General features: G+C 43.4%; 1 protein-coding gene across 3 annotated transcripts in view; it reads right to left on the reverse strand.

The window, feature by feature from the left end:
- Positions 1–13187, reverse strand: part of ZCCHC8 (zinc finger CCHC-type containing 8) — a 29151-nt gene extending 15964 nt beyond the window's left edge. Inside the window, exons 1-5 of one of the 3 annotated variants that reach the window (XM_054441828.2) lie at positions 12852–13187; positions 11069–11109; positions 4983–5057; positions 2726–2831; positions 1664–1741 (exon numbers count right to left, since the gene is read on the reverse strand). In XM_054441828.2, the coding sequence (XP_054297803.1) occupies positions 1664–1741; positions 2726–2831; positions 4983–5057; positions 11069–11109; positions 12852–13046 (495 nt within the window). In that variant the 5' untranslated portion in view covers positions 13047–13187. Of the gene's footprint in view, positions 1–824; positions 956–1663; positions 1742–2725; positions 2832–4982; positions 5058–11068; positions 11110–12851 lie in introns of those variants that run through there. The other 2 variants (XM_054441830.2, XM_054441829.2) reach the window with 2 other exon arrangements.
- Positions 13188–13679: the final 492 nt, after the last annotated feature.

The raw sequence follows: 13679 nt of genomic DNA on the forward strand, positions 1-13679 counted from the left end.
GAGATGTGACATCCTTTATAAATTTTCCTTTCAATAAAGTTTGTGGGCTCTTCGTCATCCCAGTAGGCCCGTATCTCTTTCTTTTTTATATACACATATGTATCTATACATACATATATATATATATTTTGTTTGTCTGTTTGTTTTCTGAGACAGGGTCTTGCTCTGTCACCTAGACTGGAGTGCAGTGGCACAATCATGGCTCACTGCAGCCTTGACCTCAAGCAGTCCTCCCACTTCAGCCTCCTGAGTAGCTGGGACTACAGGTCCATGCCACCACACTTGGCTAATTTTTGTTTTTTTTGAGACAGAGTCTCACTCTGTCGTCCAGGCTGGAGTGCAGTGGCGAATCTCGGCTCACTGCAGCCTCAATCTCTTGGGTTCAAAGCATTTTCCATGATTCAGTCTCCCGAGTAGCTGGGACTACAGGTGTGCACCACCACACCTGGCTAATTTTTGTATTTTCAGTAGAGACAAGGTTTTGCCATGACAGCCAGGCTAGTCTCGAACTCCTGATCTCAAGTGATCCATCGGCCTCAGCCTCCCAAAGTCCTGGGATTACAGGTGTGAGCCACTTCACCCAGCCAAACTTGGCTAATTTCTTAAGAATTTTTCATAGCGATGAGTTCTGGCTATGTTGCCCAGGCTAGTCTGGAACTCCTGGACTCAAGTAATCCTTCCACCTTGGCCTCCCAGAACACTGGGGATTACAGGTGTGAGCCACTGCACCCAGCCTAAAATTGTGGTATACTAATATGGGATAATACTACATAAACATGAAAACCAATTTTCCTTCAATATTATAGAATCCACTATTACATTACCTTTTAAAATATTATATGCTGCGCTGGGCACGGTGGCTCACGTCTGTAATCCCAACACTCTGGGAGGCCAAGGAGGGCGGATCACAAGGTCAGGAGTCCGACACCAGCCTGGCCAACATGGTGAAACCCTGTCCCTACTAAAAATACAAAAATTAGCTGGGCGTGGTGGCAGGTGCCTGTAATTCCAGCTACTCGGGAGGCTGAGGCAGGAGAATTGCTTGAACCCGGGAGGCGGAGGTTACAGTGAGCCGAGATTGCGCCGTTGCACTCCAGCCTGGGCGACAGGGCAAGATTCCGTCTCAAAAAAAAAAAAAAAAAAAAAAAAAAAAAAAATTATAAGCTGCAAAATCATACTACTACATTGTATTAACACTAACGAATTTTGCATAGGTATTGAAAGGCTGTAGCCTAAATGTAGGTCATCCCTGTTAACTTCTTCTATTTTTCACCCACCATTTGAGACTGTCAACACTTTAAATTCCAAATTTGCCATCTGTTATATTAGCTATCTATCCCTCTCAGCTTTAGCCATATATAAGTTCAACAAGCATGCTTTCTATATCTTCAACCAACTTCTTGAATAAACAAAGTGGTTGGCCAACACAAAAACAAAGTTCTCCAAAGTATGTTTACTGTGCCCCAGGTCACAACGCAATCATTATTAAAAAGCAAACTGTAATATTTAGAGGCTAAAGTCCAAACTGCTATTTATCACAAAAAGATGCTGTTATGAAGTGAAGACATATGACTATACTACTTTATCTTTTAAACGCCACCCAGTTGACATAAGATAGGAAACACCTATTGGCAGAATTCAAAACTAAAATGTCCAAACTTACACTGAAAGCTTCCTTGTTGTTTTTAATGGCACAGGCCTCTTCCACTTTGTGGTCCTCCTCTAGCACAATACTGGATGGCTAATACAAAGAAAAACACACATTACAACGGGTAACCAATTTTTAACAAGTCTAAATGGAAGTTAGTAAGTTTAGAAATTAAGCTAAGAATGTTTATGAACGACATTTCATGTGGGAGAATGGAAGATGTAAAAGGAGAGCTTCTTCTGAAGCATTAGCATGCACTACGACTTCTTTTTTAACCAGTAGTAATTATGCCGCCTTCAACACTTAAACTGGCAAGGCAGATAACCAGAAAGATTAAAAATACATAGTTTTACATTACTGGTCAATACTGATAATATAACCCTCACAGACCTCAAGCCACTACAAAAGTTTCCTTGAATCAAAAATAATATTCAGTATGGTTTTTATCGTTAAATGTATTTTGTTTGCTGAATCTTTAAAAATTGTATAGAATACACAAAAACCAAAGGCGATAAAAAATGTAATCAGAACACTCTGTTCTCCAAAGCCTGAGGATAAACAGCTAAAGTTCCTTATTTGAGAAATTCTACTTACCTTAATTTTTAATTGAAAAAAAAGACCCAGAAATCATAACTCTGATTCTCCTCTCTCTCTCTCTTTTTTTTTAAACATAAATGCATGATCTAATATCCACATAGTAAAACTTCTCAGATTTCTTTGGGCACACAATTGATTTTCTAAAAACAAGTAGAGGGAAAAAAGGATAGTCCACAAGCCTGTTGGTTTTAGATAAAAGGAATCCATCTTTTATGAAACCCAGAAACTTAGATTTTTTTCTGGCCTAAAATTAATTTTCTGCCCAAAACCACATGTCCAAGTTAGGCAATGTAAAAAGTCTGAGCCACAAGCTAAAAGAACGCTGTGTGGCTAAACCAGTCAGGCTTTGGAAAAGCAAGCCAGTAGAAGGAGAAGTGGTAATAATCATTTTGGTTTTGATTCAAGAGGATCTTTGTGGCCCAATAATTGGCAGTGAAACGCATAACTTACTAATCTTAAAGTCTCTTAAATATGAAATACCTGGGGCAAAAGATTAAAGGAAGTCTTTTCCACATCATTTTTCTGCTGTTCCTCAAATCTTTTTACTAAATTTGATACAAATTCCTCTATTTCTTGATGATATTGCCTGTGTAAGAGGACAAAATGGTCAGAACCCAGACAGAATAAAACATTCAATAGACTGAAGTCTTATGCATTACTATAAGATGTCAAGTGTGAATGTTGTTGTTTTTCAGAAGTTTAACAAATCACTGACTCTGTAATACTCAGGAACATATTCCTTAAGATAAATTACATATTATTGCCAAGTTAATGCAATAATTATGATAAAGTAACACAGTGATTGGCATAACAACTGCCAATCAGTTGTGCAAAAGAGTACATGGATTTTATTTATAAATTCTGTGTACTTAATTTTTAAATAGATACTACATGTAAATGGTTCAAAATCCAAGAGAAGTAAAAGGGTTACATAACAAAAAGCTCCCTTCTTCCTACCCTGTCTCTTGGCCATCTATTTCTGCAACACAAAGATAGTCCATATATTCAGGTCTTCCACATCCTCCTCCCAGAGATTCTTAATACATACATAAGGAAACACCAATATAAATATGAAACTGGAAAAGATAAAATCAAAATGCAAAGCAAGAAAAAATACTGAGATCTGCTTTCCCCAGCCCTCCAGGTCAAGAACCAAGCTCATCATATATTCGGTAGTGCTCAGTTCAGGAGGTGTCAAAGGAGCCCAAGTCTTATTACCATGTAATCGGGGAGCCATAATGTCTCAGACTCAGTTTCCTTTTCACAGACTTGATGATTTTTTAGGTATCTTGTAGCTCTGACATTTTAAGATTTCTGCAGATGGGCGGATCACTTGAGGTCAGGGGTTCGAGACCAGCCTGGCCAACATGGTGAAACCCTGTCTCTACTAAAAATACAAAAATTAGCCAGGCCTGGTGGCGGGTGCCTGTAATCCCAGCTACTTGGGATTGAATCCAGCAGGTGGAGGTTGTAGTGAGCCAAGATCATGCCATTGGACTCCAGCCTGGGCAAAAAGAGTGAAACTCCATCTCAAAAAAAAAAAAAAAAAAAGCCGGGTACGGTGGCTCATAACCTGTAATCCCAGCACTTTGGGAGGCCGAGATGGGTGGATCACCTGAGGTCGGGAGTTCGAGACCAGCCTGACCAACATGGAGAAACCCTGTCTCTACTAAAAATACAAAATTAGCTGGGCGTGGTGGTGCATGCCTGTAATCCCAGCTACGTGGGAGGCTGCGGCAGGAGAATCACTTGAACCTGGCAGGCGGAGGTTGTGGTGGGCCGAGATTGTGCCACTGCACTCCAGCCTGAGCAACAAGACCGGAACTCCATCTCAAAAAAAAAAGATTTCTGCAGGTGCAACACTAGGTGAATGGTGCAGAAATGAGACCGTCATGAGCTAGAGGATTACTGATTCTAACCTGGGCATGGGAGGGACACAATAGTGCTACAGCCCAGTTGTGCCCAGCACCTTGCTGCTGTATTTAGCATCCAGCTTCCCAACCCTCAGAGCCTTGGGTTCCACTTCTGCTGAGATAGAGTAGGTTATGGACCTGGCACTGTCCCTTCTATCTTCCTGACCTTGGTCAGCATTAAGAAGACAACAATATGACTGAGTGACTTTCGAGGGAGCAAGCAACTATGTGAAATGTCTATGACCATGCTCTGAAGAAGGGACAGAGCAAACCATTTTAGAACGAACACTCTGAGCAAACACTGCAGGAATGCACAGGGTCACCCTAAACCCTGATGCTGATGGTTTGCAAAAGTCTAGTTTTGCTATTAAAACAAATAATCAAGTGAGTAGGCTTTGAAGATGGCCAACATGGAAAACTCAGTTACCTGATTCAGAAAGAGAAATGGTGAACATCATTGTTATTGTTACAGTGATAGTGATGATTTTTATTATAAGCTATTTATTGAGCTCTTAGAGGTGCTCATGTAGCTACCTCATAGGTAGTTACTATGACTATCCTGTTTTCCAGTGAAGTAACGGATGATGCAGCAAAGATCTGTGACCTTCCCAGGTTCACAGACATAGAAAGTAAGAGTCCAGATATTCAGGTCACTGTTACCCCAATGTCCTTGCTCTTAATCATGATTCCTTACGCTTTAACTCCAGTGGCATTTTAAGTAAAATAATAAAAATGATATGAGTACAAATGAAAACAGCATATTTATAGAGATAATTGTTCCATAAACACATTATTATATTTAGGAGAGGGAAAAAATTACTTACTTTGAAATAGCATTGTTCATGAATAGAATCTGTAATATAGGTCCATCTAACTTAGTATCATTCACCAATATTCCACTAAAACAGAAGTTAGAACATATTCTTAGAAGGTATTTAAGTAAAACTTGCATAAGTACATATAAACGCATAACTTTTATACTTTTTCTTTCCTTTTCTGAGACAGGTTCTCACTCTGTCGCTCATGCTGGAGTGCAGTGGCGAGATCTTGGGATCACTGCAAGCTCTGCCTCCCGAGATCAAGCAATCGCACCTCATCTTCCCAAGTAGCTGTGACCACAGGTGCATACCACCACGTCCAGCAAATTTTTGTATGTTTTGTGGAGACAGGGTTTTGCCATGTTGGCCAGGCTGGTCTCGAACTCCTGAGCTCAAGGGATCCACCTGCTTCGGCCTCCCCAAGTGCTGGGATTATAGCTGTGAACCATCTCACCAGCCTTAAAATTCTTAAGTACCAAAGATCATATAGTATTTTCCACATATTGCAGTTTTCTCAAGAAAATTATACATTTTCACCAATTCTAGCTACGTTAATAATTTTATACAGAGGTATCACTTTTTAAAAAATGTTTAACAAAAAATTAAGAACTGCAGTTAACCTTTCAGTTTTCAACCAAACAGTTTGTCTAATGGCCGATTTCCTTACAAATTAGGGGGAGGGAAGGACTAGGTAAACAAGCAGGTTACAAGAATATACTTCCTTTTTTTTTTTGGGACGGAGTCTCGCTCTGTCGCCCAGGCTGGATTGCAGTGGGGGCAATCTCGGCTCACTGCAGCCTCTGCCTCCCAGGTTCAAGCAATTCTCCTGCCTCAGCCTCCTAAGTAGCTGGGATTATAGGCGAGCGCCACCACGCCCAGCTAATTTTTGTATTTTTATTTTAATTTTAATTATTTATTTGTGAGACGGAGTCTCGCTCTGTTGCCCAGGCTGGAGTGCAGTGGTGCGATCTCAGCTCACTGCAAGCTCTGCCTCCCAGGTTCACACCATTCTCCTGCCTCAGCTTCCCAACTAGCTGGGACTACAGGTGCCTGCGACCACGCCCGGCTGTTTTTTGTATTTTTAGTAGGGAGGGAGTTTCACCATGTTAGCTAGGATGGTCTCGATCTCCTGACCTCGTAATCTGCCCGCCTCAGCCTCCCAAAGTGCTGGGATTACAAGCGTGAGCCACCGCGCCCAGCCTGTGCCTGTATTTTTCTAAAGGAATCTAAATGGATTTGGCTTGGAAGCATATAGGAAAGAACACTTTATAAATAGATAGACTCTTGGAGGGCAAAGCATATTGTACTAAATATCTCAAATCCAAGATTCTAAAGAAGAGATATAAAAAAGTATACTATTCCTGGATTTGACTTTCAAATACTGCAAAAAACAGAACTAGAATGCAGCCTAGAAACCTGTAATATATCCCATGGGTAACCCGGGGCCAGCTGAATGTCTGATTCTTCCTCTTCTCACCTGCCTCATATTTCTTTTCCTGTACAGCATGTGAAATAAATGACTCTATTTGGAATTGTCCATATCAAGTAAAGAAATAAAATAAGAGGCTGGGCGCAGTGGCTCACGCCTGTAATCCCAGCACTTTAGGAGGCCCAGGCGGGTGGATCACAAGGTCAGGAGTTCAAGACCAGCCTGGCCAACATGGTGAAACCCTGTTTCTACTAAAAAAAAAAAACAACAACAAACAAACAAAAATTAGCCACGCGTGGTGGCACACGCCTGTAAACTCAGCTGCTCGGGAGGCTGAGGTGGAGAACTGCTTAAACCCAGGAGGTGGAGGTTGCAGTGAGCCAAGATCGTGCCACTGCATTCCAGCCTGGGCGACAGAGCGAAACTCTGTTTCAAAAAAACAAAACAAAACAAAAAAAGGGCCAGGCGCAGTGGCTCATGCCTGTAATCCCAGCACTTTGGGAGGCCAAGGCAGGCGGATCACAAGGTCAGGAGATGGAGACCATCCTGGCTAACACGGTGAAACCCCGACTCTACTAAAAATACAAAAAATTAGCTGGGCGTGGTGGCACACGCCTGTAGTCCCAGCTACTCGGGAGGCTGAGGCAGGAGAATCGCTTGAAAAGGGGAAGCGGAGGTTGCAGTGAGCTGAGATCGCACCACTGCACTCCAGCCGGGGTGACAGAGCAAGACTCTTGGCCAACCAGGGATGTTTTTAAAAGTCACATGCAGCTGCATGGTTCCTAAATTCAGTCCAGTTTGATGAACCAGCTATAAATATACTCAGTTGGAGAAATTTGAATATGGAGTTGGTAGGAGATATGATTAAGGAAGTCATTGCAGTTATTAGGTGTGATAATTGAGTGGTGGTTATGCATGAAAAAGTCTCTATTTTTAAAAATACACATTGAAATACTTGGGCTGAAATGTGCATGAGATTAGAAGGAGGCAATATGGCAAAAATATTAATGTTAAATTAAGTGAGGAAAATATGGGTGTTAACCGTACTGTTCTTTTCATTTTTTGTATATTTTCACAATAAAAGTAAAAGAAGGCCAGGCAAAGTAGCTCATGCCTGTAATCCTAGGACCTTGGGAGGCTGAGGATGGCAGATCACCTGAGGTCAGGAGCTGGAGACCAGCTTGGCCAATATGGTGAAACCCCATTTCTACCAAAAAATACAAAAATTATCCAGGTGTGGTGGCACACACCTGTAGCCCCAGCTACTCGGGAGACCTAGGTGAAGGAATGGCTTGAACCCAGAAGTCAAAGGCTGCACTGAGTCAAGATCATGCCGCTGTACTCCAGCCTGGGCAACAGAGTGAGACTCTGGCTCTGTCTCAAAAACAAACAGAAAGTAAAACAAACAAACAAAAGCCAACAAAATGTTTATTGATTAAATAAAGATGAGAGGCCTGAGCACGACGGCTCATGCCCATAATCCCAGCACTTTGGGAGGCCGAGGCGGGTGGATCACGAGGTCAGGAGTTCGAGACCAGCCTGACCAACATGGTGAAACCCCGTCTCTACTAAAAATACAAAAATTAGCTGGGCATAGTGGTGTGCACCTGTAATCCCAGCTGCTTGGGAGGGAGGCTGAGGCAGGAGAATCACTTGAACCTGGGAGGCAGAGGTTGCAGTGAGCCAAGATCACACCACTGCACTACAGCCTGGGCGACAGAGCGAGACTCTCTCAAAAAAAAAAAAAAAAAAAAAAGAGGAGAAACAGACTAAGCCCAATGTAATCCCAGGACTTTGGGAGGCCAAGGCAGGAGGATCACTTGAGCCTAGGAGTTTGAAACCAGCCTGGCAATTTGGCGAAACCCCATCTCTAAGCTAAATACAAAAGTTAGCCAGGTGTGGTGGCATGTTCCTGTGGTTCCAGCTACTCAGAAGGCTGAGATGGGAGGATCACTTGAGCCTGGGAGGTTGAGGCTGCAGTGAGCAGTAACTGCGCGACTACAGTCCAGCCTAGACGACAGAGTGAGAAATTGTCTCAAAAAATTAAAAAAACAAACAAACAAAAAACCAGGAGAAACTTCTGATTATAAGTTTCAAAAATAAGGACTAAATCAAAAGACTTGAGAGTACAAATTTTATCTAAATAATTTCATTTGTCCTTTTTCCTTGGTTTTCTGTACAAGACTTTATCAGCCTGACAATATGGAGGGCACCAATTCTAAGAAAATACTAATTTATTTCTTTTTCATGATACTAATCCTTTGTGCTTATAAACTGGCAAAGCCTATATGATGCGGTAATCATTTGAACTTGGATAAAAATCACCCAATTTAAGATAAATATTAAATGTTTAAACGAATGACTCCATTAGAAAATGTAAGCTTATCTAAATAAAACATGTTTAACATACAAAAATTATGACTTTTATGAGGAGTCCTAGTTATATTTAATATATTGAATACCTAATCAAAATTCAGTTTATTTTATTAAGCCTCCCATGTAGCTGAGACCAGAGGAACATGCCACCACATCCAGCTAATTTTTAAAAATTTTTTGTAGAGATAGAGTCTCACCATGTTGTCCAGACTGGTCTGGACACTTCTGGTCTCAAGCAGTCCTCCCAAAGTGCTGAGATTACAGGTGTGAGCCACTGTGCCCAGCCAAAAATGAGTTTAGATACACAAAGTGAGCTCACATAGAGAAAGAAGGGTGAGATATGAAGAAGTTAATTTGAAATACTGGCCGGGCGTGGTGGCTCCTGCCTATAATCCCAGCACTTTGGGAGGCCGAGGTGGGCAGATCATGATGTCAGGAGATCAAGACCATCCTGGCCAACACGGTGAAACCCCATCTCTACTAAAAATACAAATAAATTAGTTGGGCGTGGTGGCAGGCACCTGTAGTCCCAGCTACTCAGGAGGCTGAGGCAGGAGAAAGGAGAATCGCTTGAACCTAGGAGGTGGAGGCTGCAGTGAGCCGAGATCATGCCACTGCACTCCAGCCTGGGTAACAGAGCGAGACTCCATCTCAAAAAAAAAAAAAAAAAAAAAAAAAAATCTGAAATATTTCTAAATTCTAAAATTTAAACTTGTAGTCACCACTGCAGCCAATTATTCCAACTGGTGCCAGGGACTAAAAAGTTCATGTGAGGCCAGGTGGAGTGGCTCATGTCTGTAATTCCAGCACTTTGGGAGGTTGAGGTGGACAGATCACTTGAGGCCAGGAGTTCGAGACCAGCCTGGCCAACATGGTGAAACTCCATCTCTACTAAATATATAAAAATTAGTCGAGTGTGGTGGTGGGCACCTGTAATCCCAGCTATTCGGGAGGCTGAGGCAGGAGAATTGCTTGAACCCGGGAGGTGAATGTTGCAGTGAGCTGAGATAGCACTACTGCAGTCTAGCCTGGGCAACAGAGTAACACTCTGTCTGAAAAAAATTAAAAAATAAATAAAAACAAATAAAAAAGTGCATGTGAAATTACATCATGGCACCTCCAAATTCTGAAAGCTTGAAAATATAATTTCTCATAATCTGTACTTTAACAAATACTTTAGATTAGTGACCTGTTAAATAAATTTATATTTTGAGATACCAGTAATATCTCTGTTAAAGTTAGGTGCCTAGGCTGGGCATGGTGGCTCATCCCTCTAATTCCAGCACTTTGGGAGGCCTAGGCAGAAGGATCACTTCAGGCCAGGAGTTTGAGACCAGCTTGAGTAACATAACAAGACCCTGACTCTATCAGAAAAAAAAAAAAATTAGCTGGGTGTGGTGGTGTCTGCCTGTAGTCCCAGCTCTTTGGGAGGCTGAGGCGGGAGGATCAAGGTTTCAGTGAGCTATAATTGCAACACTGTACACCAGCCTGAGTGACAGAGTGAGATCTTGTCTCAAACAAAAACAAAAACAAAATCAGATGCCTAAATGCAAATCTACACACTGTATCTTTTTCAAAAGCACATTACTTTTTCTTCTAAAATGCTGATTCTTTCATTGTTTCTATTTATGAACACATTTAACTATGTAAATAAATCTTCAGCTAGAGTAATACTGTAATCTTTTTTTTTTTTTCTCAGACGGAGTTTCGCTCTTGTCACTCTCAGCTCACTGCAACCTCTACCTCCCGGGTTCAAGGGATTCTCCTGCCTTAGCCTCCCAAGTAGCTGGGATTACAGGTGCCCACCACCATGCCCAGCTTATTTTTGTATTTTTAGTAGAGACAGGGTTTCACCACGTTGCCCAGGCTGGTCTCGAACTGACCTCAGTTGATCCGCCCACCTTGGCCTCCCAAAGTGCTGGGATTACAGGCATGAGCCACCAGACCCAGCCAATATTGTAATCTTAATTCTAACTTTCTAGAAATGTTTGTTAAATCGGAATAGCTAGGTTAACAACCTGCCTATTCTGAACATTAAGTAAACATTTTCTGGATTTTGTTTCATCCTTTCATCCAATAAACGAGCTTACAATTTTAATCCACTTATGAGAATTTAGACTTTATCCCCACAATTAAAGAACTATTACTTTGACTTCTTCAGAGTATGCTAAACAAATAACAATGATACAAAAATCCCATACACTTTTTACAACGAAATTCTGATTAAATATTAATATCAGGATAAATAAAAAGGGACAACTATGGAGTAATTTCAAAAATCTCATACCTCGGTCGAGTCAGAATGTTCAATTTTCGTTTAAGTTCTTGATGTTATTATTTGTTAAGGAAGATAAACCCTCATTTAACAATGCAGATCATAAAATTCAACTACTACTTCTCTCACTTTTGGTGTCAGAATATTATAAAGATAAAAGACCCACGGATATTTTGAGGATGACACACTTATTGAGCTTCTATTTTGTTGCAGGGGTAGGCTTTTGGAACCCAAAATTAAAATACGGTTTTTATCCTTTCGAACATATATTCTAAGACACGATCCTGAAGTTCAACAGACTAACAAACTGAACCAAAAACATTATTAAGGCATCAGTGTTCCTGTCAAACCTTTCAACAACCACTATGTGATAAAGAGAATCAGTATAACGAGCTGTTAACAACTTTAGAATTTGGAATAAATCTATGGATGTCCACTGTAGAATCCTTTCAACTTTTTTTTTTTTTTGAGACATTCTCACCCTGTCACCCAGGTTGGAGTGCAATGGTGTGATCTTGGCTCACTGCAACCTCCGCCTCCCAGGTTCAAGGGATTCTCCTGCCTCAGCCTTCTGAGTAGCTGGGATTACAAGCACGCGCCACCACGCCCGGCTAATTTTGTATTTTTAGTAGAGACGGGGTTTCACCAGGTTGGCCAGGGTGATCTCGAACTTTTGACCTCGTCATCCGCCCGCCTCGGCCTCCCAAAGTGCTGGGATTACAGGCTTGAGCCGCAGTGCCTGGCCTCAACTTTTTGTATTCTGAAAATTTTCCTGACAATGTGGAGGAAGACGACATTCTGAAAAAATAAATCGGGCTTCACAAACCTTAAAAGCTGATATACTGACTGGGCGCGGTGGCGGGCGCCTGTAATCCCAGCTATTCGGGAGGCTGAGGCAGGAGAATCGCTTGAACCCGGGAGGTGGAGGTTGCAGTGAGCCGAGATCGTGCCACTGCCCTCCAGCCTGGGCAACAGACTGAGACTCCATTCCCCCACCCCGTCCCCCTAAAAAAGCTAACATATCAGCCACTTTCAGTTCTCTACAAATTTTAAAAGGAAAACTACCCGAACCAAAGTTATCTATCTACCTATAAAACTCTACGAACGTAAAAAAAAACATACTAGCAAATCAAGAAAAATCTGCAATCTTGTAACTCAAGTCTAACAGAAACTTTTTTGGCGCGTTTTCCCCAAGGCGTTGCAAAGCATCTTCAGTACAGAAGCAAGCTCCGAGTGGAAGAACTCTAAAATTAATCCCCAATTTTAATCAAGCAATTAACCAATTATCTCAGCACACCTGGATTCCTTGAAGCCCCCAACTCTGCATTCTGGGACCACTAGCGTTTGCCCAGTATAAAAACCGATCCCGCGTCTAAGCAGCCAGTATTTCATCACCTACAACTATAACATGACGGCACAACTTGAGCGCGGCTGCAAAATATGAAACCTTATCACGACCTCAAACAGAGGGGGCAATTAGGGGCTTGTGTACAATCTGTCAGGTGAGCAGCCTAAAATAACCCTAAACACGGCACCCGGGTGGGAGGCAGGAGTGGGTCTGGTCAGGAGAAGGCCTCCCTGAGGGGAAGAGGTCTGCGCCGAGGCGCCGGGGCAACCTGCGCGCCCCGAGCCCTAGACTCTCGGCCCGCCGGCGGGTGACAGAAATCACTTGGAATTCTGGCCCTCCTGGAACTTCCGCCCGCGCCCTCGCCCTCGCCCGGCGCTGCCTCGGCCCCACGCCCGGCGCTGCCCCGGCCCCACACCCGGGTGACAGGGCCCAGCGAGCGGAAAGGATATTCTCGGCGCGGAGCTGCTCGATGGTCTCCTCGCACTGCCGAAGCCGCTCCCGTAGCTCCGCGTCGCCGACCCCATTTTCGTCCTCCTCGTCGTCGTCCTTGAAGCGAGTGTGAACGGGCTTCGGAATCGACTCCTCTGGGTGGTCGAACGGCTCGAACAGCTCTAGATCGCCAAAATACACCTCTGCGGCCATTTTGGGCTGTGGAAATGATTCGAGAAGAGGCGGAGCCGGCCACCAGGGCTGGGGAAAGAAGGTTGGAAGGCGGCACCACTCTCCAGACCTCTGGCCGCACGGAGCCACCCGCTAGGGTTTTCTCCAGACGCAGGCCGCGAAAGCTGCACGCGGGGCGGGGCCAGTCGCTAGAGACTACAACTCCCATAATGCAGCGGGGCCTATCGTGCTGGCGATCGCCCGGAGGACGGCATGCTGGGACGTGTGGTTTCTAAGCGACTGGTACTCATTGTCTGCATTGCATCCTGGGATCGGTGCTTTTTGAAATGTGAAGAAAGCTGGAGTAGGTCAGAATGCGCTAAAGCAATCTGGGGGCAGGGCGGGGTGGCTCACACCTGTAATCCCAACTACTCGGGAGGCAGAGGCGGGAGGATCACGTGAGCCCGGAGTTGGAGACCACCCTGGGCAACAGAGCGAGACCCAGACACTACAAAAAATATAAAAATTAGCCGGGAGATTGTAGTCCCATGTACTCGGTAGGCTGAGGCGGGAGGGTTTGAGCCCAAGAGGTCGAGGCTGCATTGAGCCCAGATGGCGCCACTGCACACCAGCCTGGGAAACAAAGCAAGACCCTGTCTCAAAAAGAAAAAGAAA

This window comes from Pongo pygmaeus, chromosome 10 (genome assembly GCF_028885625.2).
Source record: "Pongo pygmaeus isolate AG05252 chromosome 10, NHGRI_mPonPyg2-v2.0_pri, whole genome shotgun sequence".
In the NCBI taxonomy this organism is placed as follows: Eukaryota; Metazoa; Chordata; class Mammalia; order Primates; family Hominidae; genus Pongo; species Pongo pygmaeus.